General features: G+C 73.2%; 5 protein-coding genes across 5 annotated transcripts; 1 reads left to right on the forward strand and 4 right to left on the reverse strand.

The window, feature by feature from the left end:
* Positions 1-4,216: 4,216 nt before the first annotated feature.
* AURANDRAFT_24826 (hypothetical protein) lies at positions 4,217-6,028 on the reverse strand (the record flags this gene model as incomplete). The annotated part of the gene is made up of 1 exon (XM_009038065.1): positions 4,217-6,028. The coding sequence occupies one exon, from the start codon at positions 6,026-6,028 to the stop codon at positions 4,217-4,219; it is 1,812 nt and encodes a 603-aa protein (XP_009036313.1).
* A 173-nt stretch (positions 6,029-6,201) lies between these two features.
* Positions 6,202-12,823, reverse strand: AURANDRAFT_71476 (hypothetical protein; the record flags this gene model as incomplete). The annotated part of the gene is made up of 6 exons (XM_009038064.1): positions 6,202-8,106; positions 8,801-9,432; positions 9,478-9,783; positions 9,831-9,948; positions 10,028-11,545; positions 12,008-12,823. The coding sequence occupies 6 exons, from the start codon at positions 12,821-12,823 to the stop codon at positions 6,202-6,204; spliced, it is 5,295 nt and encodes a 1,764-aa protein (XP_009036312.1).
* A 2,159-nt stretch (positions 12,824-14,982) lies between these two features.
* Positions 14,983-16,300, reverse strand: AURANDRAFT_63561 (hypothetical protein; the record flags this gene model as incomplete). The annotated part of the gene is made up of 2 exons (XM_009038063.1): positions 14,983-15,649; positions 16,131-16,300. The coding sequence occupies 2 exons, from the start codon at positions 16,298-16,300 to the stop codon at positions 14,983-14,985; spliced, it is 837 nt and encodes a 278-aa protein (XP_009036311.1).
* A 596-nt stretch (positions 16,301-16,896) lies between these two features.
* On the forward strand, positions 16,897-19,072 carry AURANDRAFT_63562 (hypothetical protein; the record flags this gene model as incomplete). Its single annotated transcript, XM_009037871.1, has 6 exons — positions 16,897-18,132; positions 18,262-18,306; positions 18,605-18,606; positions 18,655-18,754; positions 18,817-18,915; positions 19,031-19,072. 6 exons carry the CDS (start codon positions 16,897-16,899, stop codon positions 19,070-19,072), a joined length of 1,524 nt encoding a protein of 507 aa, XP_009036119.1.
* A 3,316-nt stretch (positions 19,073-22,388) lies between these two features.
* AURANDRAFT_16586 (hypothetical protein) lies at positions 22,389-22,760 on the reverse strand (the record flags this gene model as incomplete). The annotated part of the gene is made up of 1 exon (XM_009038062.1): positions 22,389-22,760. A coding segment is annotated over one exon (372 nt), but the record flags the coding sequence as incomplete, so codon positions are not given.
* Between the last annotated feature and the right edge of the window lie 1,170 nt (positions 22,761-23,930).

Genomic DNA, 23,930 nt, shown 5'->3' on the forward strand with positions numbered 1-23,930 from the left:
CGTCGCGCCGGCGCTCAAGGCCAAGCTCGCGGGCGCCGCCGCGGCGCCCTTCGACGGCATCGCGCTGGATACGCCGGCGCCGTCGGCGACGCGCGACGCGACGGACGGCGCGCTCGCCGAGGCCGTCGCGGCCAGGGCAGCAAAAGAGAGCGAAATTCCAAACTTCAAAGGCTCCGATCTCGGCCGTTTTCCACTCGTTTCGGCTGATTTTTGGACGAGCGATCATCTCTCGGAACGGTCTCGAAGCGTGGATGCTTTTTCCGGAACGCGCGCGCGCGGAACACTCACGTTGAAGCGACGTTGAATCACCCTTTTGCTGCCCAGGTCGCGGCGACGCTCGACCCGCGGCTCGGCGCGGGCGTCGCGCTCCTGGGCCGCGGCGTCGCGGTCGTCGACGGCGTCCTGACGGCGGGCGAGTGCGCCCGGCTCGTCGCGGCGCTCGAGGCGTCGGCGGAGGTGTCGTTCTGGGCCGAGGACGCGGGCGACCCCGAGCCGCGGAAGTTCCGGGACGCGGACACCGTCGAGGTCGCCTGCCCGGCCGTCGCCGCGGCGGCCTGGGAGCGCGCGGCGCCCTGCCTCTTCCCCATGCTGGACAGCGGCTTCGGCGCGCCGGCCGTCGCGGGCTTCGAGGCCGACGGGTCGCCGCCGTCCGTCGCGACGCGCGGCCTCTGGGCGCCCGCGGGCTTCAACGACGACTTCCTCCTCGCGACGTACCCGGCGGGCGGCGGCTCCGGCTTCGCGCCCCACAGCGACGGCACGACGACGCGGGGCCTCAACTGCCGGTCCTTCTACAGCGTCATCGTCTACCTCAACGAGCCGCCGGCGGGCGGCGGCACGCGGTTCTACCGGGACGCCGCGGCGAAGACGGGCCTCGTCGAGGCGGGCGGCCGCTGGACCGGCGACGCGGCGCTCGCGCTGGGCGACGTGGCGCCCCGGGCCGGGCGCGCGCTCGTCTTCGACCAGCGGCTCGTCCACGAGGGCGTCCCGCCCGTCGGAGACCGGAAGCACATCGTCCGCTCCGACGTGCTCTTCGAGCGCACACCGCCCATCTTCGACGCGCCGAAAGAGCGCGAGGCCTTCGCGACCTACGAGGCCGGCGTGCTCCTCTCCGAGGCGGGCCGCCACGGCGACGCCGTCGCGAACTTCGTCCGCGCGGCGAAGCTCGCGCCGGACCTCGCCGCGGAGCTCGGGATCTAACCCTTAGGCACGAGCCGGAAGAGCTGGAGGTCCGCGTGGGCGAAGGCCGGGTCGAATTCGGCCGCGTCGACCTCGGCGACGTCGAAGGCGGCCCGCGCGGCCTCGAGGAACAACGGGACGCCGTCCCGCCGCCGCTGCGTGCCCACGAGGACGAGGCGCGCGCGCGCGGCGACGGCGGCGAGGACCCGGGCGAGGTCGCCGGCCCACTGGTCGCAGATGAGCACGTCCGACGCGACGACGACGTCGAAGCCGCGGAACTCGGCCGCGACGGGCCGCCGCCAGTCGAGCGCGCGGACCGCCGGCCGACCGTCGCCGAGCGCGGCGGCGTTGGCCGCGACGACGCCCTCGAGGTGGGGCACGACCTCGTCGATCTCCGTCATCGTCACGGCGCAGCCCAGGCGCGCGAGCGCCATGCCCAGGAGCCCGCTCCCGGCGCCGAGCTCCAGCACCGCGTCGCCCGCGCCGACGCGCAGCGCGTCGCCGGCCGCGCGCGGCTTCTCGAGGAGCCGCGCCATGGCCACGGACATGTCCCAGACCCGCGTCCCCGTCGACGAGTAGCTCTCCTCGATAATGAGGTGTTTGTCGTCGCCGCAGTCGTAGTCGTATCTGCCGTAGCGCGTGCCGTCGACGTCGCCCTCGCGCCGCCAGTGCGGCTGCGTTTGTGGTGCCGAGGCGCGGCGCGCCTTGTTGGCGATGATGGCCTCGAGGGCGGCGGCCATCGAACGTTTGCTGGCGGCGCTTGGCGGTGCTGGTGTCGCGCGCGCACGACGAGAGGCCAGAGCTCGCCTCGAGCAAAATTACCACAGAGGTTCATCCAAAAAATGAACAAAACCTGAGGTTTGCTGTTGCACAAGCGAAACAATCGCATCAAATCGCACGTGCCCGAGCCGGTGATGCGTCGCCTGCAAGCCGTGGCAATCGCGCTCGCGTCGCTGTGGTCGCGCATGGCCTACGCGGCGCCCCTGCGGCCGTCGTCGGCGCTGGCGGCGATGCCGCGGGCCGTGCGCAAGGAGGTTGGCGGCGACCTGGAGCGCGGCCGGTCCGCCGCCGTCGCGCCGCGCGGCGGCGCGGCGTCCCTCGCGACGCGGCGCGCGGCCGTCTTCGCCGCGACCTACGTCGCCTACTGCTGCATCTACCTCGTGCGCAAGCCCGTGAGCGTCGTCAAGCCCATGCTGCAAAAGGATTTGGGCGCGACGACGGCGGAGCTCGCGGTCGTCGACACGGCGTGGCTGACGTGCTACGCCGCCGGCCAGCTGTCGCTGGGCTATTTTCGGAGTTTCGCCGCGCCGCCGACGCTGCTCACCGTCGCCTTCCTCGGCGCGGGTCTATGCACCGCGCTCTGCTCGACGTGCGCGTCCACGGCCCACCTCGCGGCGCTCTGGGGCCTCAACGGCTTCTTCCAGTCCTGCGTGAACCCGCTTCTCGTGCTCCACGTCGCGGGCATGTACGCCCCGTCGGCGCGGGCGTCGGCCGTGGCCGTCTGGCAGACGTCGCAGCAATTCGGGGGCACGGGCGCGAACTTCTTCGCCGCGTGGCTCTTGGACAAGTCGGGCTGGCGGTCCATCTTCGCCGTGGCCGGGGCCCTCGCGGCGCTCGCCGCCGCGCCGACGCGCATCGCCGTCTCCGACGCGTCCGTCGCCGTCGCCGAGGCGCCCGCGAAGAAGGCGGACGCGAGGGCGACGTCCGCGAGCCCGCTCGCGCTGCTGCGTCTGAAGGGCGTGCCCTCCGTGTGCGTCGCCTACTTCGTGGTCAAGATGGTGCGCTACTGCCTCATGTTCTGGCTCCCCTTCTTCCTCGTCAAGGCCGCGAACCTCTCGGCGGGCGACGCGGCGAAGCTCGCGACGCTGTTGGACCTCGGCGGCGCCGCGGGCGGCGTCTGCGTCGGCCTCGTCGCGGACCGGCTCTGCGGCGGCGCCATGGTCCTGGCCTGCGCGCCCTTTGCGCTGCTGACGGCGGCGTTGCTGGTCGTCCACGCGAACGCGTACCACCTGGGCGTCGGCGCGAACGCCGCGTGCATGCTCGGCGTGGGCTTCGCCGTCGCGGCGCCCGACGGCATTTTGGGCGGCGCCGTGGCGCGGAATTTGTGCGAGTACAACGCGCGGCCGGACGCGGCGGAGCTGTCGCCGGCCGTGAGCGGCCTCGTCAACGGCTGCGGCTCCGTGGGCGCGATCCTCCAGGGCTTCGGCACGGCGGGGCTCGTCGCCGCCCTCGGCTGGCGGGGCCTCTTCTACACGCTCGCGGGCCTCATGGCCCTCGCCTTCGCCGCCCTCCTGCCGACGATCGCGCTCGAGCGCGCCGCGCTCAGGGGCCGGCCCTGACCGCGCGCCCCGTTTTGCTCCCCCCCTCGGAACCGCCTAGGCCGCCGGTGTAACGGCGCCCTAGCCGAAGAGGTCCGAGACCGTGGACCGCGCCGTCGCGAACGCGTCTTCGTCCGCGAACGCGTCGAAGTTCTCGAGCGTGATGAGCGGCTTCCGGCGCCCGGACGTGCCCTTGGACGCGCCGCGCGCGCTCGCCGCGAACTCGATGGTCCGCGACGAGAGTAGGGGGCCCGTGTAGGGGTGCTCGGCGCTGAACTTGGGGCTCACGCCCTCGAGGCGGCCCCGCTCCGCGCCGCCGCGGAGGCAGACGAGCGCGGGCGTGCAGTCGACCTTCGAGCGGCGGCAGACGCCGACCATCTCCTCGCGCTCGACGTCGACCCAGCAGAGCCGCGTGCTCGACGACTCGGCGGCCTCGTCGTAGTGGCGCCGGAAGAAGCGCGACGGCGGGCACCACTTGGCCGTGAACAGGACGACGACGCGCTTCTTCCCCTTGGCGTCGCCGACGACGGCCTTCCACTGGGCCTCGTTCGTGATCTCCAAAGCGCCGTCGACGCCGTCGGGCAGCGTCTGCGTGAAGGACCAGTGCTGCGCGACGGGAGAGTCCATCGACGCTGCCCCCGCAGATCAGCGCTCTCCCAGTCCTGTTGAACCACTCGTTTCCTCGAAGGTGCCGCACCTCAGTTTAGAAAAACCCGCCACCCCTAGGTCTCGAGGAGCTCGGACTGGGGCATGGTGAGCTTGCTCGCGACGAGGGGCGCGACGTCCGTCGTGGACTCGGCGACCTCCTCCGACGGCTTCACGGGGGGCATGACGACGATGGTGACGTCCTGGGCCGCCGCGTTCTCGTCGATGCACTCGATCTCGAAGATGACGCGGATCGTGACGCCGGGGCAGAGCGCGGGCACGCGGCACAACGCCCGGGGCATGCGGTACGTGCTCTCGTCGAAGGTCACGCAGACGGGCACCTGCAGCAGCGCGCTCGCGCCGACGGCCCGGAGCTCGAGCACGAGGTGGAAGTAGGGCCCCAGGCCGCGCACCGTCGCGTTGAGCTCCACCGTGCCCTCGTCGCCGTTGGCCCCCGGCGACCCGCCGGCGCCCCCGGCGAGCTCGCCCTTCTTGAGCAGGCCCGCGTAGGCCTTGGCCGCGGTCAATTGGAGCTTCACGATGTCCTTCTGGAACTGGCGGTGCATGCGCGGCGCGAGCTCCCGCTCGCGGTCCGTCTGCTCGAGGTACATGCGCGTCTTCTTCGGGATGGCCAGGGGCACGTCCTGCTCCGGCGGCGGGCCGCCCGCGCGGTCGGCCGTGTCGAACGCCGCGGATCGGGGCAGCATCTTCACGAGCAGGCCGCCGCTCCTAGTGACGACCACGAGCGTGTTGTCCTCGCGGCCGTAGGAGCCGCAGCAGAGCGCCGACACGACCTCGCCCACGCGGATGACGTCCACGAGCTCCTTGTCGCGGTAGCCCCGGATCTCGCCCGTCGCGAGCGCGGCCAGGACGACGTTGACGACCCGCGTCTTGCGGATCGTCAGCAGCTCCAGGTTCGTCACGGGCGCCGGCATGCGCAGGCTGAACGTCTTGCGGCCCTTCTGGAGGTAGGAGTGGAGCTGGCTGTCCGCCGTCGCGACGTAGATGGCCTTTTCCACCCGCACCAACCCGCAGACCTGGGTCTCGAGCTCGATGTGGGGGCGCCGGATCACGGCCGTGCCCCGGTGCTCGCCGATGGACACCGTGTACAAGCGCGCGTCGCGGCAGGCGACGATGATGCGCCAGTCGACGTCGAAGCAGCCCGAGACGCGCATCGTCGTCGGCACGGCCGGCAGCTGGACCTCGCAGAGCTTGGTCGTCGCCGAGGGGTCGAGGATGATCAAGAGCTTCGACTCCGTGCCGATGACCAGCGAACTCATGGCGTCGGGCTCCTCGACCATCTTGGGCATCGTGCCCATGCACGTGATCACCGTGTCCTGGCGCAGCGGGAAGCGGACGACGCGCTCGACGTGGGCCGCGAGCTGGTCCTCGTCCTCCATGGGCAGCATGGCCAGCGACCGCGCGCTGAGCTTGGCGCCGTCGTCGTGGGCCGCCTTGAGCATCGCGCGCACCGTCGCCGGGTCCGCCTCGCCGTCGACGGCCTGCCGCCAGATGCTGTGCTCATTCGCGTCGAGCTCCACGGGCGGCGCCGTGAACTTGAAGAAGGGCCGCAGATTCTTGTAGACGAAGACGTGGGGGCCGGAAGCGACGCCCACCGCGGGCACGCGCGGCTTCTTCTCGTCCATGTAGAAGCCGCAGACGGCGACGGGCACGTCGACGAGCGGGTGCTCGCTCGCCTGGCGCGTGCCCTTGAAGACGCGCAGCTTGTCGTCGTAGTCCGCGCAGAGCAGGGCGTGCTCGCCGGACCCGTCCAGATCCAGCAGCGCGACGCCGGCCGACGACGTCTTGATGCTCGCGAGCTTGTCGTAGTGGGCGTGGAGCCACGGCGACGTGTACGCCGCGTCCCCGGGGCTCGTGCGGCGGCTCATGGCGGCCAAAGGCGCCGAGAGTTCTGTTGGTGCGAGGGATGCCGAGCGCGCCGCGGTCGACGGAGCCGGCGCGGCGGGCGGCCTTTGAGCTGCCCGTCGAGCGTTCGAGCCCGGGCTGCTGATAAAGCGGGCTCGAGATGTTTCCCCTCGTATTGAAGTTCAATAATCTTCATTTACGTCCCCGGCGCGCGGTAGGGCGCGCCGCTCGCGTCGCCGCGGTCGGCGCCGTCCGTGGGGCCCCGCGAGGAGAAGGCGAAGGACGACGAGGCGCCCGACGTGGACGCGCGGCGGAGCGACGTGTCGTTGTAGTGGGACGCCTTGGCCGCGGCGGACGCGTGGGGCTTCCAGGAGAGCGCGTGGGCCGTCGCCGCCGTGTAGGCGATGTACTCGGGGATGCCCGCAAACTTCAAACCCTCGTAGACCTCGGTGGAGTCCGCGGGCACGCCGACGGCCGCGGCCATGACGCACGAGTACGTGTGCGTCGTCGGCGCTATGCCGTGGTGGCGGAGCCGGTTGAAGACCTGGAGCGCCCGGCGCCAGGCGCCGGCGTGGCCGCAGATGTCGATGACGGCGTTGTAGATGGAGACGTCGACGAGGCCGTCGCGGCCCGCGCGCGCGGCCGTCTGCGCCTCGATCTCCTCCAGGATCGCGAACGCGTGGCCCGCGGGCGCGTCGCCGACCTTGCAGGCCCGCAACAGCGCGCGCCAGGTGCGCAGCGTCGGCGCGAGGCCCTTGGCGACCATGGCCCGGTACGCGGCGAGCGCCGCGCGCCAGTCGCCCGCGATGCCGCACTCGACCAGCGCGCGGTGGCACGCCTCGGCGACGGCGGCCTCGGACGCTTTCGTGACCGTCAGCTTCTCGAGGTGCTTCGCGTCGGCGAAGAGGTCGCGGTCGAGCTTCGCGGGGCGGCTGAAGGCCGCGAGCGTCGCCGCGGACTGGGACCCCTTGGTGGAGAGCGTGCCCGGCGCCGCGCGGCGCCGCGCCGCGCCGGGCGACGACGGCGGCGACAGGGGCGGCCGCTTCTTCGGGATGGGCGTCGGCGCCGCGTCTAAGACGTCGTCCATGGCCGCGCGCGCGGCGGCGACGCGGCCGCCGGCCGCGAAGCCGTCGTCGCCGCCGCCGTCGCCGGCGCCGTCGTCGCCGAAGAACGACGGCCGGTCCAGGGCCGCCGGCAGGTAGGTGAGCGTCGCGAGGCCGTGGCGCGCGAGCAGCACCTCCGTCGGCGCCGACGTCGTCGACGGCGGCGCGGCGCGGCGGCGGCGGCGCCGCCGGCCGGTCGCGGCGGGCGCGTGGTCGAGGATCGTCGCGCCGTCGTCCTCGAGCGCCGCGAGGTCGTCGCGGGCCGCGCGCGCCTTGAGCGTCGTCTCGCGGTAGGTCGCGCGGGCCAGGTGCAGCGCGTCCTTGTCGACGGCGTCGAGCATGCGCCGCGCGCGCGTCGCGTCGATCTTCGCGGTTTTCAAGAACCGCGCCTCCGCGGCCTTCCGGGTCTTCTCGAGGGCCCCGAAGTGGGCCGGGTCCGCCTCGGCGGCGAGCTCGATGGACCTCGTTTGAAGCTTCTTGAGCTGGGTCATGGCGTCCGTGCCCGTGCACGCGTTGACGCCGCGCTTGAGGACCCGGAGCCCGACGACGAGGTCGTCCGTGCCCGCGAGGCCTAAACCGCCCGCCCGTACGGGCTCGCGCACGGCGGCCTCGAAGGCGCAGAGCTGCTCGACGACGCGGCCCCGCCAGCGGCTCCGCGACACGTGGCCCGTCGACGCCGCGACGGTCTCCGCGTCGCGGAGGTGGCGGAGCCACGGCAGCGCCTCGGTGACCGTCGCGGACCTCCGGCTCGCGAGGCGCAGCTCCGTGCGGTGGATGCCGTGGCGCACGTCGTGGGCCGCGGCGTTGACGAGGAAGGCCCGCGTCGCCGCCTCCGTGACGTCGTCCAGCGCCTTCTTCGAGTCCTCGAGCTCCTCGCGCGCGAGCACGTAGCGGCAGTAGGAGCTGCCCCGCGCCTCGCTCACGGCGCGGGCGGCCTCGACCTCCCGGTCCGTGGCCTCGATGGCCGCCAGGGCCTCCCGCAGCACCGTGTGCCGCTCCTTGGGCATGGCGATGGCCCGGCCGGCAGCCCCCCCGCCCCGATCAGAGGACCATCAGAAAGCTCGTTGTTTTGGTCGACGTTGACTTTCCTACCACCACAACCTCGAGTCGTGAAAGCGGTCGCTCGAGCTGCCCGCCGCCGCCGCTGCGCCGCCGTCGCGCGTCTCGGCACCACGACGCCGCCGCGGCTCGCGCGCCCGCGGGATGACCGTGCCGCTCGTCGAGATCGTCGTCCTCGCGCTCCTCTGCACCGTCGGCACGGGCGCGGCGGCCTACTACGCGCTGAAGCGGCTCAAGGACGTCGAGCGCGCGGAGCAGGGCGACGTCGAGCTGCAGTGCCTGCACCGCGACGACGACGCCGACGTCTTCGAGGGCCAGGGCTTCGTCGGCAGCGTCTTCCTGCCCCAGAGCTCCTGAGGCTCGCGGCGGCGCGCGCGCGGCGCCGGCCGCCGGGCCGCGGCCGCGGCCGCGCGCGCCGTGAGCCGCCGGGCCGCGCCGCGCGCCGCGCGCGCGTCGTCCGCCGGCCCGCGCGATGATGATGCGCGGCCCGTCGTAAACACGTTCGGACTTTTGCATTCCCAGACCAGCACATCAGCCCGCGTCTTCGGATTGTCGTCGTCCCCGAGGAAATGCGCTGGAGAGAGAGGTGCCATTCCGGTGGTCGAGATGCGTGCTCAACACGTGGGATTAGACCGCCCCGACGCGGCGCGCCGTGGGCCACGCGTCGTGGGACGCGTCGGCGGCGGCGCCCGCGGCGCGGCGCGCGCTCCGGCCCATGGGGTTCTCCGTCGAGAATTCGCCCGCGGGCGGGAGCTCGACGTCGCCGGCGGGCGCGTTCGACCTCGGTGCTAACGTGATGACGCGCTTGATCTTGCGGAAGCGGCTCCGGATCTCGCCCCGCTTGGCCAGCGACTCGAGCTCGACGGGCTCGTCGAGCGACTCGCGCTCGCGCTCGTACCACTTGCTCCGGTCGTGCTCGTCCTCCTCGTAGGCCCGTTTCGCGCAGGCGTCGACCGCGGCCTTGAAGGCCGCCATGAGGAAGTAGACGGCGAGGAGGAGCAGGAAGACGCCCGCGAAGTTGATGGCGACGCCCACGTTCACGGAGCGGCGGCCGCCGGACGCTCCGTCGGAGAACCGGTCCAGGTGGCCCTGGAAGAGCACGTAGGAGATGACGGGCGCGGCCGTGAAGAGCTCCTCGAAGAGCACCTCCTGGATGCTCGGGGGCAGCAGCACGAAGGAGCTCGCGAGGAAGATGCCGAGGCGCACCGCGGGCGACGGCCGCCACGTCTGGTCCGCGTAGATGCGGCGGAGCGCGTTGAGCGAGCCTGGGGACGGGGCGCTGCCAGGGGCGAACGAGAGAACACAGGGACGCGGCGGAGGCGCGCCGTCGTACTCGTCGTTGCGCGTCTCGAGGACGCCGAGGCAGTGCTTGCCGATGCGCGTGCCGCGGAGGTCGTCGTGCCAGTGCGCGAGGAAGAACGTCGAGAGCTCCGGGAGCCGCGTCTCGAAGGGGAACTGGCGCACGGCCGTCGGGTCGTCGAACTTGGTGAAGTACTCGTCGAGGAGCGACGGCAGCGCGATGCCGAAGAAGTAGACCTCGATCGTCGCGATGACGCCGTAGTAGAGGCAGAGCGACACGGCCGCGTCCTGCATCCAGAGCGCGGACCGCTTGTTGCCTGCGAACGTCCGGTGTGAAAACAGGTCCCTCGCGCGCGCGGGGGACGCCGCTTGTTGCCGAGCTCGGAGCCGTGGGCGACGACGTAGTACGCGGCCGCGGCCGCGACGGCCAGGACGGCGAGCCAGGCGCCGACGTAGGCGGCCCTGGTCACGTCGTCGGCGGCCTCGGCCTCGCCGTGGAGGTCGAGCTTACTGTCGTAGAGCGCGCGCTCGCCGGCGCCGAGCCGCGCGACGCGCTCGCACTCGTATCGCGGCCTTGAGCACGGTCGTCTCCTCGGGCGATGCGCCGGCGGTGGCGCTGAGCTCGCGGTCCCCCTCGATGACGAGGGGCACCTGCGCCTCGAGGAGCGCCTCGACGTTGTCGACGAAGCGCCGCCGGTCCGGGACGACGCACCACCGCGTCCGCAGCCGCGTCCGCAGGCGCTTGAGGATGCGCCGCCGCGCCGGGTCGCCGGCCGCGGCCATGGCGCGCTCGAGCTCGTCGTCGCGCGCGAGCACCGCGTCGGCGACGGCCGGCGCGAGGTGGCGGAAGACTTTCGCGAGCGCCGCCGCGTCGCCGCGCGCGCGGCCCGCGGCCGCGGCGCTCCGCCGGGCCGCCGCGAGGCCCCCGCCCATGCGGCGGCGCACGTAGGTCGCGACCTTGCGCGCCTCCTTGAGCCGCGTCCGCCGGCTCCCGCGCTCGGAGAGCCGCTCCGCGGGCCGGCCGTCGAAGCCGTCCGCCGGCGCGGCGCCGCCGACGAAGCGGAGGTCCTTGAGGCTCGAGAGCCAGGCGCTCACGCGCGAGGCGTCGCCGCCGCCGCCCTCCGCCGGCGGCCGGGCGCTCTCGGGCGGCGCCTCCGGGGCCTCGGCGTCGCCGCGGCCCGCGGCGGCCGCGCGGAAGGGGTTCGGCGCCTCGAGGTAGGTCTCGACGAGGCGGTCGAGGACCGCGACGAGCGGGAGGAGCACGGCGAGCGACGCGCCGAGCGCGAAGTAGTGCTGGACGGACTGGCTGTCCGCGCGGTCCGGCTCTCGGTACGCGCAGGCCCCCGCGCACGTCGACCAGACGCACATGTCGCGCGGCTTGAAGACGGCGAAGGCGAGGTTCTTGTACTTGAGGCAGCCGTTGCGCGACGTCTCGTCCTCGCAGCCCGGGTCGGGGTAGTAGAGGGCCGACTCGAGGACGCAGGACGCGAGGAACATGAGCACCTCGAGGCCGAGCTTGGAGACCTTGGCGCGCCGCGACACGAAGCGGTCGCGCGCGAAGAGCGCCGCGATGGGGTGCTCCGTCCGCATGAGCTCGGCGAAGCGGCGGAACGTCTTCCCCCCGGCGACGATGAGCTCCACGGGCCGCCGGCTCTCGAAGTACGCGCGCTCGTCCATCGACGGCCGGTGGCGCAGCTTCGGCACCGGCGCCGCCGCCGCGCCGCGGGCCGGCGCGCCGCGCGTCGCCTCGTAGAGGTCCGCGGCCGCGGCGCCGAGGACGACGGCGCCGAGGAGGACGGCGAGCGCCGCGAGGACGACGCGGCTCCGGCGCAGGTCCACGGCCGCGCCCGCCGTGCCGACGTAGGCGGCGACGGACGCGAGCCTGTCGCTCTTGAGCGCGTAGTCGCTCGCCGCGGCGTAGTCCACGAGGCACGCGCAGGTCACGACCGCCGGGGCCGTCGACACGACCGTCGCCTCGCAGCCCGCGCCCATGCGCCAGCCGCGCGCGCCCCGCTCGAGGCACTGGGAGGCCTCGCCGGGGCACCGGAGCCGGTAGACGCCCTCGGTGCCGTCGCAGAGCTCAGCGCGCCGGACGTCGGTGCCAGGGCCGCCACGAAGGACACCGTCGCCACGCCGGGCGTCGACGAGCCGCCGTACGTCGCCGAGAGGCGCAGCGAGTAGTGTCCGCCGGGCACCAGCGCGCCCGCGGGCAAGACGAGGACGTGGTCGCGCGCCACGGCAGGGCCCCGAACAGCGACGGACGTCCGCGCCGTCTCCTCGAGCCCCGCGTCGCCCGAGAATAGCCCGCTCACGAGCGACCAAGTCGTGTTGAGCTCGAGGCTCGGGTCCGTCTCCGCACCGAGGCTCGAAGGCGCGGCGGAACCGTAGAGCACGACGCGCTCGGACGCGCTGATGCGATGGCCGACGCTCGACGCGTCGACGAACGCGACGGGCGGATCCGCGGCGACGAGCTCGACGACGACCGCCGCCGCGTCGGAGCGCCCGTCGGGCGTCGAGGCGTATGGCCGCCGCCGTGATGACGCGCTCCGCGAAGGACTGGGAGCCGTCGTTCTCGTACCAGGCGATCGTGTCGTCATAGGCGGACGCCGAGAGCGCGTCGACGTCGCCGTCGCCGTCAACGTCGATCGCGTAGACGAACCAGGCTTCGATGGCCGCCGCCGTTATGACGCCCTCCGCGAAGGACTGGGAGCCGTCGTTCTCGTACCAGGCGACCGTGTCGTCGTTGTACGACGCCGAGAGCACATCCACGTCCCCGTCGTCGTCGACGTCGATGGCGAAGACGCACGCGGCCTGCATCGCCGATGCGGTGATGATTCTCTCGGTAAACGACTGGAACGGCTGGGCGCCGTCGTTCTCGTACCACGCGACCGTGTCGTCGTTTCGGACTGCCGACAGCGCGTCGACGTCGCCGTCGCCGTCGACGTCGATCGCGAAGACGGAGCGGGGGTGGTCCGCCAGCGCCGTGATGACGCGCTCCGTGAAGGACTGGGAGCCGTCGTTCTCGTACCAGGCGACCGAGTGGTCGTTGGCGGAGGCTGACAGCGCGTCGACGTCGCCGTCGCCGTCGACGTCGATCGCGAAGACGGAGAAGGCGCTGTCCGCGAGCGTCGTGATGACGCGCTCCGTGAAGGACTGGGAGCCGTCGTTCTCGTACCAGGCGATCGTGTCGTCATAGGCGGACGCCGACAGCGCGTCGACGTCGCCGTCGCCGTCAACGTCAGTCACGAAGACGCCGCGGGCGCCATCCGCGATCGTCGTCACGATGCGCTCAGTGAACACACAGCCGCTGCAGGTCGCGATCACGATGGAAACGAGCAAGAAGATAACGTTCTCCATCATAACATGGCTGCCCGAGGCAAACCAAAATTGCTTGAAGGTTCAATTTGATTTTTTTTGCTGGGCGGGAGGAAAGATCGCACCTAGGAGAGCTACACGTACATGTACCGGCCGGCCTCCGTCGCACATCCAGGCGAGTGGGCGAGCTTTGGTTGGCCCCACGAAACTCAATCTCCAGCCTGAGTCGGCGCCCCCTCCGGACAGTCTCTTCGGCTCAGATCCCCAAGAAGCATGGACGAAGATTACAAGTACAGAGGACGCGGCAAAGGTCGGACCGAGGAGGGAGAACTCGGAGCTGCTCTCGGCGCTCGCGCGCGGCCCACGAGGCTCGAGCGAGGCGTCACTCGAGGATCGCGCCGTCCCACGACGAGACGGGTTTCATCGCGAGGATGCCGCTCTCGACAGATTTGGAACGCGTGCGGAGGCTCGGCTGCTTCTCGAGCTCGCGCGCGGCGCCGTCGCCCGACTCGTCGCGCGCGCTCGGCCGAAGCGCGTCCGAGTCCTCCCGCCGCGCGCCGCCGCCGCAGACCGCGTCGACGAGGCCGTCGTACAAAGACTGCGTGTAGGAGGGCTTCTCCACGGTCTCGGCGGGGCGGAACTCGTCCTGGCTCGTGCGATGCGTCCGCATGAATTCACCATAAGTCACGCCCTCGTGGCGAGCTTGTACCGCCTCATTCAGCGCCGCGGCGAACGCGGGGACCTCCTCGGCCGACCCGTCGTCGTCGGAGGTATCCAGGGGGAGGCCCACGTCCATTATTTTCGCGCGGCGGCGGCGAGGTTCACGGGAGTCAAGGCGTCGACGCTCAAAAAAGAAAGCGATCACCACCAAGAGCCGCCCGGGATAAATCCCGCGGTACCTCATGCCGGATTCTTCGATCGCGGGCCCGGCACCCACCCACCCACCTCCTGGCCAATCAGGGACCTCCGTTTCGTTAGTTGCCTTCAAGTTGCCGCTCGCAAAATCGCCACAACGCGCGCGCGATTCCGCGCGCGCGCTCTCTCGTGTCGCGGAGCTGCGCGGTCCAATCTCCGCTTTGCGATGAGAACGGGCACCCGCGCCGCTCGACTCGCCGCGGCGAGAAGCGGCGCTTGCCCAGAGACGACGATAGCGGCGTGAAGACACGTCGCCGAGGCGCCGCGCGACCGTCAGCCGCGGCACCGCGGGTCATGACCGCGCGCGCGCGCGCGCGTTACAAGTACCCATCAGTACACTGTAGATTTTCCAAACCAGGCCTCCGGACCCACCCACCCACCTCGCCATGAGGTTCGAATCTTTTGTCCGTGGGTGGCTCGTGTCACCACCCAAAAATCTCCCAAAACTGCCTCAAGCTCTGGAGGTGGTGGCGCGACACGGCCGCGCCGGTGCAAGCATTGCAACGAGTCATGGCGGAGTGGACAGCGGTGGATCAAGCACAGCTCGACGAAGCGCTGGCGCAGACGGCGCAGCTCACCGGGAAACAGCGATGGGTGCGCATTGGTGAGCTGGTGCCGGGCAAGACAGCGCAGCAATGCGTCGAGCGCTTTCGAGCGGTTCGCGCCAGCTTGCAGGCTGCTGAAAACGCAACGACTCCGAGTCGCCGCCGCGCGCGGCGTCTCCGGCACCGCCGCGCGCGCCGTCGCCGCCGCGCGAGCCGTCGCCGCCGCCGCCGCCTCGCGAGCCATCGAGCGGCCTGACGGTCGTGCGGCCATCGCGGCCACCGGTGCCGCCGCGGGTGCCGCCAGTACCAGCGCCAGCGCCAGCGCCGCGCGCCGTCCCGGCGGCCGCGCCGATCGTCGCCCCGCGGCGCCGGCCGCCGGCCGCCGAGGCGCCGAAGCCCGCGCCGACGCCCGCGCCGAAGCCCGCGCCGAAGCCCGCGCCGAAGGACGTGGAGGACGTCGCGGCCGTGCGCGTCGGCAAGGCGCCGTCGCGGAGGCAGCGCCGCGGCGAGAAGCCGTGGACCGCCGCCGTCGACGGCTCGACGCCGGCGCTCCGCGCGCACGCGGGCCTCGGCCAGCTCGCGGACGACGGCTTCTGGGACGCGGCGGCCGCGCCGGCGCGGGCCGCGAGGAAGCCGGCGCCGGCCGCCGCCGGCGCGGGCGCCGCCGGCCGCGCCGGCGGGCGGAAGAAGAAGCCGAAGCCGAAGCTCAAGGACCTCGCGATGAGCTTTAAGTAAAATGGCCTAGCCGCCCTTGACCTTGGGCGAGTAGAGGGTCCGGACGTCCGTGGCGATGGCCGCGGGGACGAGGCCGTCGAGGCTCGCGCCCGCGGCGACGGCGTCGCGGACGGCCGTCGAGGAGACCTTGTGGAGCTTCTCGTCGGCGACGATGTAGCGCGTCTCCGGGGGCGCGCGCAGCGGCCCGAGGAAGAGCGGCCCGAGCACGTTGAGCGCGTGGAGGACGTGCTCCGCGGGGCCGTCGTCGCGCCAGCTGCGGACGCCGCGGTAGAGGACGCGGCAGCCGCGCCTCGCCGCGGCGCGCCAGACGTAGCCGGCCTCGACGACGACCTCGACGCGGCCGCGGAGCGCGTCGTCCGCGTCGACGGCCGCGCGGACGAGCTCCGCGCGCCGCGCCGCCGGCACCGCGTAGCGCTTCGCCGCGTTGTGGCCGACGCAGGCGTAGATTTTCGCGTGCTGCGCGGCCATGCAGCGCAGCAGCGCGACGTGGCCGCAGTGCGGCGGGTTCCAGGACCCGGCGTAGAGCACGGGCGGCCCGCCGGCCGCGGGCGCCTTGAGCATGTCGGCGGCGTTCCAGACGACGGCGGCGTCGATGCGGTAGAGCACGAAGATCAGCAGGAGCAGGAGCACGCACAGGACGCCGAGCACGACGAGCTCGAAGGCCGTGTCGGCCCTGCCGTCGATGAGCCAGGTGGGCATCATGTTGCTCGCATGCAGTCAACTGTTAAGTAACTTAGTTTCCCTTCAACACGGGTTCAAGGACGATTTGGAGGCGCGACCCCGTCGCCTGACCATCCCCGGTGCGGTCGGGGTCGACGCGAAGGGACGCGGTTGCCATGGTGGATCGCGGGAGCCGGCCCGCGACCGCGCGGTCGACGCGGTCGCCGCAGTCGTCGCGCGACGGCCGCGGCGCCTCGCTCGGGCCGCGCCTCCCGGGGCGGCGACGTCGCAAGGAGAGAGGGTGCTTTTTACGGCGGCGGAGGGTGCGCGTCTGGCGCGCGGCTTGGGGGCGGTCGAGCGGGGCGCGCGCGGTCGCTCAGCGGCCCCCTTGCTGCTCGAGCATGCAGTCGAGCTGGTCGCCGTCGTCCATGTCGATGTCCTGCGGCGTCTGGTCGCCGCGGACGCGCTGGCCGTCGAAGAGGAAGCGGAGCGACGTCGCGTTGACGCCCTTGCGCTGCGAGTACGCGTTGAAGACCTTGTCGAGCTTCGTCGTCTTCTTGACCTTGAAGAAGGTCTCCTCGCCGGTCTGGTCCCGGATGCGGATGTTGAGCGAGTTCTCGCCGCCGGCCTCCTTGGACGGCTTCTTGTCTTCCTCGTCGGCCATGGTGTCGCGCGCGCCGCCGAGTCTGTTCGCCTACGGAACCGGCGCGTCGCGACCGCGGCCCCCGGTCGCCCTCGGATCCTCGCGCGCGCGCGCGCGCCGCCCCGCCGGAGCCGTGTCGCGTCGCTCGCCGCGCGCGCGAGCGCCGCCCGCGACGCCCCGCCGCCGTCCGCCGCGCCGCCAGCGCATCGGCGAGCGCCGCGCGCCAAGCGGCGCGCCGCGCGTCTTCGACGACGGCGCGACGGCGACAGCGTTCGCACGGCGGTCCGGCAGCGTCGCGGCGCGCGCGGGAGGCGCGCCCCCGAAGCGAATAAGGGCCCCGGGACGCAGGCACATACGAGTTTAAAGCTGGTCGAGCCTGGGTCGAGCCGGATGAGTCCGGCGCGCGTTCGAGAGTCCATGCTCGCCGGGTGCAGCTCGGTCCTAGGCATGAGGCCGCGGCCGCTTAACACAAGCTGATGTCCCAGAGGTCCTACGGAGACGTGCGCAGCATGAAGCGTCGGGAGAGCAAGCCGCTCGGACCGTATTCGCTGCCCTGCATCGGCGCGCGAAAAGTTTGAACCCCCGGTCAACTGTTTTGCCGTAGCGCGTCTTGGGCAATGGCAGCTCTCGAAGCGAGTCTCGGCGCGCTCACTGTCGAAAGCGACGACGCGCCGCCCTCGCCACCCAAACCGCCGCCGTCCCTGCGCAAGTTCGCGATCCTCGCGACGCGCGCGAAGATGCACGCCAAGGCGCTCGAGCTCTGGCGGCGCCTCGCGGCGGCGGACCCCGACGACTGCGTCGCGTGGTACAACGTCGGCGGCGCGGCGGCGGGCCTCGGCGACGTCGACGGCGCCCTCGAGGCCTACGCGCGCGCGCTGGCGCCCCACTGCGGCGCCGCGCTGCGGTCCGCGGCGCGCGCGAACGCGGCCGCGCTCTGCATCAAGGGCAGGCGGCCGGCGGCGGCGGCCGAACACTGCCGCGCGGCGCTGGCGGACTTCGACGCGGCGCCCGGCGGCGACTTCCCGGCGCACGCGCTCTACAACCTCAACACGGCGCTGCGCCAGGTCGGCGACCAGCGCGGCGCCGTCGCCGAGACGTGGCGCCGCCTCTCCGCGGCCGCGGCGCCGGGCTCGGCGCTGCGCGCGTTCGCCGCGGCCCGCGCCGCCGGCGCCCCGCGCGACCCCCGCGCGCCGGTCGCGGCCGCGGACGACACGCTCACCGTCGCCTGCGTCAAGTGGGGGACGAAGTACGACGCGGGCTACGCGAACACGCTCGCGCGGGCCGTCCGGCGGCACCTCGCGGTCGGCGCCGTGGTCTGCTACACGGACGATCCGTCGGGCCTCGACGCGGACGTCGTCGAGGCGCGGCCCCTGCCGGCGGGCACGGCCCTCGAGGCCTGGTGGCTCAAGGCGTACCTCTTCTCGGCCGACGCGGGGCTCGAAGGCCGCGTGCTCTACGTGGACCTCGACACCGTCGTCTGCGGGCCCCTCGCGGGTCTGGCGGCCTACGGCGGCGACAGCGTCGCGCTGCTCGGCACCGACGACCTCGCCAACGAGAACCGAAGCGGCGGCTACAACTCGTCGCTCATGGTCTGGACCGCGCCCGCGCTCTCGGAGATCTACGACCTCGTCGCCGAGCCCGGCGCCTACGCGGCGCTGAGCTCGTGCGTCTACAAGTTCGACCACTGGCTCGAGATGCTCCTCGACGACGGCGTACCGCTCCAGGACCTCGCGCCGGGCCTCGTCGCCGAGTACGCGCGCGACGTCCTCGCCAACGGCGGCGCGCCGCCGCCGGGCGCGTCGATCGTCTGCTTCCCCCTCGAGCCCAAGCCCCACGACGTCGCGACGCCCTGGGTCGCGGCGCACTGGCGCTAAAGAGTTTTATCACCGCCGCCGGTGCTCGTGGTGGTGCATGTGGTTGAGCTTCGACGGCTTCGTGAGGGACTTCTTCGCGCCCTTCTTCTTCGAGCTCTTTTTTTTCAGGTTGCCGCGCAGCATGGATTTGCGCGCCGCGTCGCGCTCCTCGAAGTAGGCCTTGTTCGCCGCCAGCTCCTTCGGGATCTTGCCGTTGTAGTCATCGGCGCGCGCGCCCTTGTGCTTCCAGGGGTTGCCGCGGTCCTTCGCGGCGGCCGCCGCGACCAGCGCGAGGAGGGTGAACATCCACAGCGGCAGCCTGGCGTAGCGCGCGCGGGCTGCTGGCACCATCACGGCACCGATGCAACAACGCGTCAAGCCGATGATACTTCCGCCACCCACTAGAAGCGAGTCTGCCGCCCGCTGCGCGCGCGCCGCTCGACGCGTCGTTCCCGCGATGTCTACGCCGCAGATGTGCGTCGTTCCCGGCCGCGCGCCGCGCGCCGAGACAAATTCGCGCAGGTACGTGCGCGTCAAGAGGAAAACGACGACGATCTTCCTGAACGTCGAGAAGTCCGACTCCTTCGGGGGCGTCAAGCAGAAGATCGGCGAGATCCTCGACGTGGCGCGCCGGCGCACGCGTTTCGACGTTCCCGCGGATCGCGACGGACCGCGCCGGCGCAGGTCCCGGCGACGTCCGTGCGGCTGTCGACGACGAACGACATGGCGACGGGCGAGGTCGTCGACACGGCCTTCGTCGACAACTTCGTCGAGAGCGACGCCGTGCTCTACATGATCCTGCAGAAAGACGGCGGCGGGTCCTGGGAGGCGCGGCGGCCCGCGTCCGCGACGTCGTCCGCGCGCGCGAGCGGCGCCCGAGCCGCGCGACCGCCCGCAGGAGATCGACGTCGCGGAGGAGAGCGCGAAGCCGAGCGCGTGAGAGGACGCGCGCCACCCCCCCCGTAACGTGTATTCATCGAGCGTAAACACGGTGGCCGCCGGGTGTTCATCCCGAGGTGCTACGCACGCGTCGCGACTTGTCGACGTCGCGACCGCCCACCGCGCCGACGTTGCCGCACGCAGCGTTACGCCCGCGGAGCGGCTGGCCAGCCAACGGGTCGTTGTCGGCGGGCAGCGTCGTCGTCGCGGCCATGCCGGCGCCCATGTTCGCGGCGGACAACGCGCCGGTGAAGATGGTGGGCCGGAAGCGGCGGCCGCCGCCGAACGCGCACCACCGCCCCCTCGAGGAGGGGTCGCGGCCCGTGATCAACGGCCTCTACGCGAAGCTGGGCCACTCGGAGCGCCTCGCGACGCCGCCGCAGAAGGAGAACCGGCAGACCGACGACATCTTCGTCGCCCAGGCCGAGCTGCGGGCCCTCGAGGCCCTCAACGGCAAGCTCACGGACGAGCTCTGCCGCATCGAGGAGCGGACGCAGCAGATGGAAATAGACCGCAACGCGGCCGTCGCCGAGTGCGACGGCCTCCGGGAGCGCGAGCGCGCGCTGCGCGAGCAGGTCGCCAACGCGCGGCGCGACGCCTCCAAGGCCGCCGCCGACGCCGAGCGCTGCGAGGAGGCGAGCCGCAAAGCCAGGGCCGACGAAGACGCGGCCGTCCGGGACCGCGACGCCGCCGTGAACGAGGAGCGGCGCGGCCGCGGCCAGCGCGAGGCCGACGCCCGGGAGATCGCCGCGCTGCGCAAAGCCCTCGACGAGTCGCGCGCGGCCCTCGAGGCGGAGCGACGGGCCGTCGCGAAATTCGACGCGGAGTCGTCGGAGCTCCGCGACGCCGCGGAGACCGCGAACGCCGAGTGCTCGCGGCTGCGCGAGGAGGCGGAGCGCCTCGCCGAGGACGTGGAGACGGAAAAGGAGTGGCGCGAGCAGGCCCAGAAGGAGGCCGCGGCCGCGACGGAGCGCCTCGGCGACGCCGAGGCCGCGGCGCAGAAGGCGACGACGGCCGCGTCCTACCTGAGGCGCACGTCCAAGCTCGCCATCGAGGAGGCGTCGGCCGTGCGCAGCCAGGTCGCCCAGCTGCGCACGCACCCGGAGAAGGCCGCGGCGCCGCCGCCGACCGTCGTCGGCGGCTTCGGCCACAAGGTCACCGCGGTGAAGAAGCCGGCCAACGGCCGCACGGCCGACGGCGACCCGGACGCTCTGTCCCAGGGCGACGGCGACCTGCGGCGCAAATACGCCGCCGCGCGCGACGCCGCGGCCATGGAGAAGAAGCGCGCCGAGGTGCTCTACCACCAGCTCAAGCACGAGCGCGACGCGCTCGACGCGCGGGACCGCGAGGTCGACGCGCTCCGCGCCGCGCTCGACCGCGCGCGCAAGGCCCACAAGCACGAGCTCCACCGCGTCAAGCTCCTCCAGGCGGAGAAGCCGCCGGCCAAGGCCGCCGCCGCGCGGCACCGCGCGCCGCCGGACGACGGCGACGGCGCCGCGCCGGCGGCGTCGCCCGCGAAGGTCGCGCCGCCGAAGCGCGAGAGCCGGTCCGCGGGCGCGCCCAAGCCCCCGCCGGAGCCCCGGGCCCGCCGCCCGCCGGCCCCGTCGCCGCGCGCCGCGCCGCCCGCGCCGCCGCCGCCGCAGTACAGCGACGTGCCCTGCTTCCTCCGCGACGACGACGACGACGAGATCGCCCGGGCCGTCCAGGCGCGCTACGCGCCCGCGGGCGAGCCCTCGCCGGCGACGCCGCCGCCCGACGTCTTCGGCGCCGCGGACGACGCCGAGCTCGAGGCGCGCGCGGCGCTCATGGGCCGCCTCGGCGGCGACGACGCCAAGGACCGCGGCGCGGACGTCGACGACGAGATCCCCATGTGCTTCCAAGACGACTCCGACGACGACTTCGACTTCGGGCCCGACGACTAGGGGCCGCGCGGCGGTGTGTAAGGTTTCTAGTCCTGCCGCGTCGCCGCGGACGCGTCGTCGAGCTCCGCCGCCGCGGCCTCGCACTCCTCGCAGAGCCGCGCGGCCTCCTCCTCCCAGGCCAGCGCCGCCTCGTCCGCCTCGTACGCGGCCGCCTCGTCGAGCCACGCGGCCGCGTCGTCCGCGTCGCGCTCCGCCGCCGCCGCCGCGGCCTCGCGGCCCAGGTCTCTCTCGTGCTGGGCGGCCGCCGCGCGGCTCTCGCGCGTCCACTTCATCTCCGCGTTCTCGACGCCGGGCGCCAGCAGGCCCACCAATTTCTTTCCACAGCCTTGCGCGTGCTTGTGGGCCTTGCGCTTGGGGAAGGCGTCGCGCTTCTGCTGGGGCGCCATCCACGCGACGCGCTTCTTCGAGCGCTTCTTCTCGTCGCGCATCTTCGGCTAATGACACGTGCAAACGCTGCCGTTCTCCGGGCACAGACTATCTCAAAAAGTGGCGCCCATCGGTCAGGCCTCAGAGGTCAAGCTCTCACGTCGACGACAGGTTGAATCGATGTTGACGCACCCAGTCCTCACGAAAGAAGGGCACTTAGGGGACGACCGGCCGGCCTCAGGAAGAAGCCGCCGGCGAGAAGCGGCGGAGCGCGAGCTCCCGGCGGCGCGCGGCCGCGGCCTCCGCGGCGGCGACGGCGGCCTCGTCGACGGCCGGCGGCGGCGGCGGCGGCGGCGGCGGCGCGCTCGCGAGCGTGCGGCCCGCGCCGGCGAACTTCTCCGGCCCCGCGTAGCCCATGGCGTCGTCGCCGTCGTCGTCGTCGTCGTCGTCCTCGTCCATGTCGTCGTCGCCGCCGTCGTCCATGGCCGCGTCGTCGTCCTCGGCCTCGGCCTCGTCCGTGTCCATGGCCGCGGCGGCGTCCTCGGCGAGCTTGCGGCGCCGGAGGTCCTCGGGCTGGGCCTCGAGCTTGGCGATGTCGCGGTCCGTCGACGACTCGCGCGGCGCCGCGGGCGCGCGGGGCTCCGCGGCGGCGGCGCCGAGCTCCGCGAGGAACGCCGCGTGCGCGCGGCGGAGCGCGGCCTTGAAGGCCTCGGCCGTGTCGGCGTAGGAGGCGTCGGCCTCGAAGCAGCGCGCCTCGACGGTCTGCGCGATGGCGGCCTTCTTGTGCTCGAAGTGGCGGAGGATCGCGTCGCCGAAGGGCCCCTCGTTCCGCGACGCGAGCGCGTGCGCGCACGCGCCGTCGAGGGTCTGCACGGCGAGCACCTCGTCGGTCTTCCGCGCGTCCGGCGGCACGTGCGACATGGCCTCCTCGCCCGTGGACAGCGCGCGGCCCACGCGGCCGTGGTCCGTCTCCGTGCCCTCCCAGCCGCCGTGGCCCGGCTCGTTGAAGTGCGGGTGCCGCGTGCCCAGCACGAGGCCCTGGATGGAAATGAGCACCTGGAGCAGCGACGACGCGTTCGGGTCCCAGCCGGGCCCCGGCCACGTGCCCAGCAAACTCAGGCACACCAAGCCGTCCGCGTAGAGGTTCGGGCCGAACTTGAGCGTGCCGCGCTTCGTCGTGAGGATGCGCACGCGCGGCGGCTTCGCCGGGTAGTCCGCCGGGCACTCGACCTCGAACTCGAAGCAGCCGTGCTCGTAGGGCGTCCGCGGCGGGCCCGTGATGAGCGCGCGCATGTAGAGCGGGCAGACCGCGTCGAAGCGCAGCAGCACGGACGACGCCGCGTGCACGGGCAGGTCCCGCGCGAGGCTCCGGAGCTCGCGCACGAGCCGCTTCGGCACGGCGCCGCCCGCGACGTCCTCCTTGTCCGCGGGGCGGAGGCCCTCGACGGCGGCGACGGTGTCGCACGCGAGCGCGGCCGCGTAGGCCGCGTCCTCGGCCCGCTCGTCGACGACGGGTTGTGGCTCGGGCTCGGGCGCCGGCGCCGGCGCCGCGGCCTCGCGCACGTCCACCGTCGCGCCGTGGAGGCCCGCCGCCGCGAGAGTGGTGTCGTCCGGCGGCAGCGCGCCGCGGCCCGCGACGACCAACGTCACGACGACGGCGCCGTCGGCGAGCTGCCGGTTCCGCTGGCGCGCGAGGTGGTCCGCGAGGGCCTTGACGGTCCAGGACGCGAGGAAGTCGCGCCGCGTCGCGGGCGCGCCGGAGCGACGTAAACTCACGGTCACCGTCGCGTGCGCCGCCGCCGCGGGCGCGGGAGCGGATTTGGGCGCGGCGCCGCCGCCGTCGGCCGCGGCGCTCGCGGCGAAGGCCGCGTCCTGCGCGTCGATCTCCTCGCCGACGGCGTCGCGCGGCCGCGGCGCGGCCGCGGCCTTGTTCCGCTTTTCGGCGCGCGCGGACGCGTCCTCGCGCCAGCGCCGCGCGGACGTCGCGCGCTCGGCGTCGGACGCGGCGCGCTCGCGGCGGATCTTCGCCTGGAGGGCCTTTTTCGCCTCGTCCTTCTTCGCGGCGACGCGCGCGGGCACGTCGACGGCGAAGAACGTCCGCGCGGCCGCCAGGTCCGCGCGCTTCGCCGTCAAAGCGGCGTCGGACAGCACGTAGTAGTCCTCGGCGCGCGTCGCCGGCGCGGCGATGGCGGGCGGCGGCGGCGCGGCGGCCGCGCGCATGGCCGCGGCCGCGCGCCGCGCCTCGTCGAGGCGGCTCAGCTCTTGCGCCTCGGCGAGCGTCGCGGCCTCGTCGTCGACCCCGATGGCGCCGGGCGTGGTGGCGAGCGTATCTAAAGCGCCGCCGAGGTCGCCGGCCGCGGACCGCAGGGCCGCGCGCGCCTTGGACCGCTTGTAGCCCATGGCCGCGAGCGCGTCGACGTGCTGCTCGAACGCGGCTTCCGCGACGGTCGGCGCGCCGGACGGGGCGTCGACCGCGGGCGTCGGCGCCGGCGGCGCCGGGGCCGGGGGCGCGCTCTCGACGACGAGGGCCTCGCGCTTGAAGCCCAGGGCCAGCAGCAGCTCGCGCCCGCC

Source organism: Aureococcus anophagefferens, assembly GCF_000186865.1.
Source record: "Aureococcus anophagefferens unplaced genomic scaffold AURANscaffold_7, whole genome shotgun sequence".
Taxonomy (NCBI): domain Eukaryota; class Pelagophyceae; order Pelagomonadales; family Pelagomonadaceae; genus Aureococcus; species Aureococcus anophagefferens.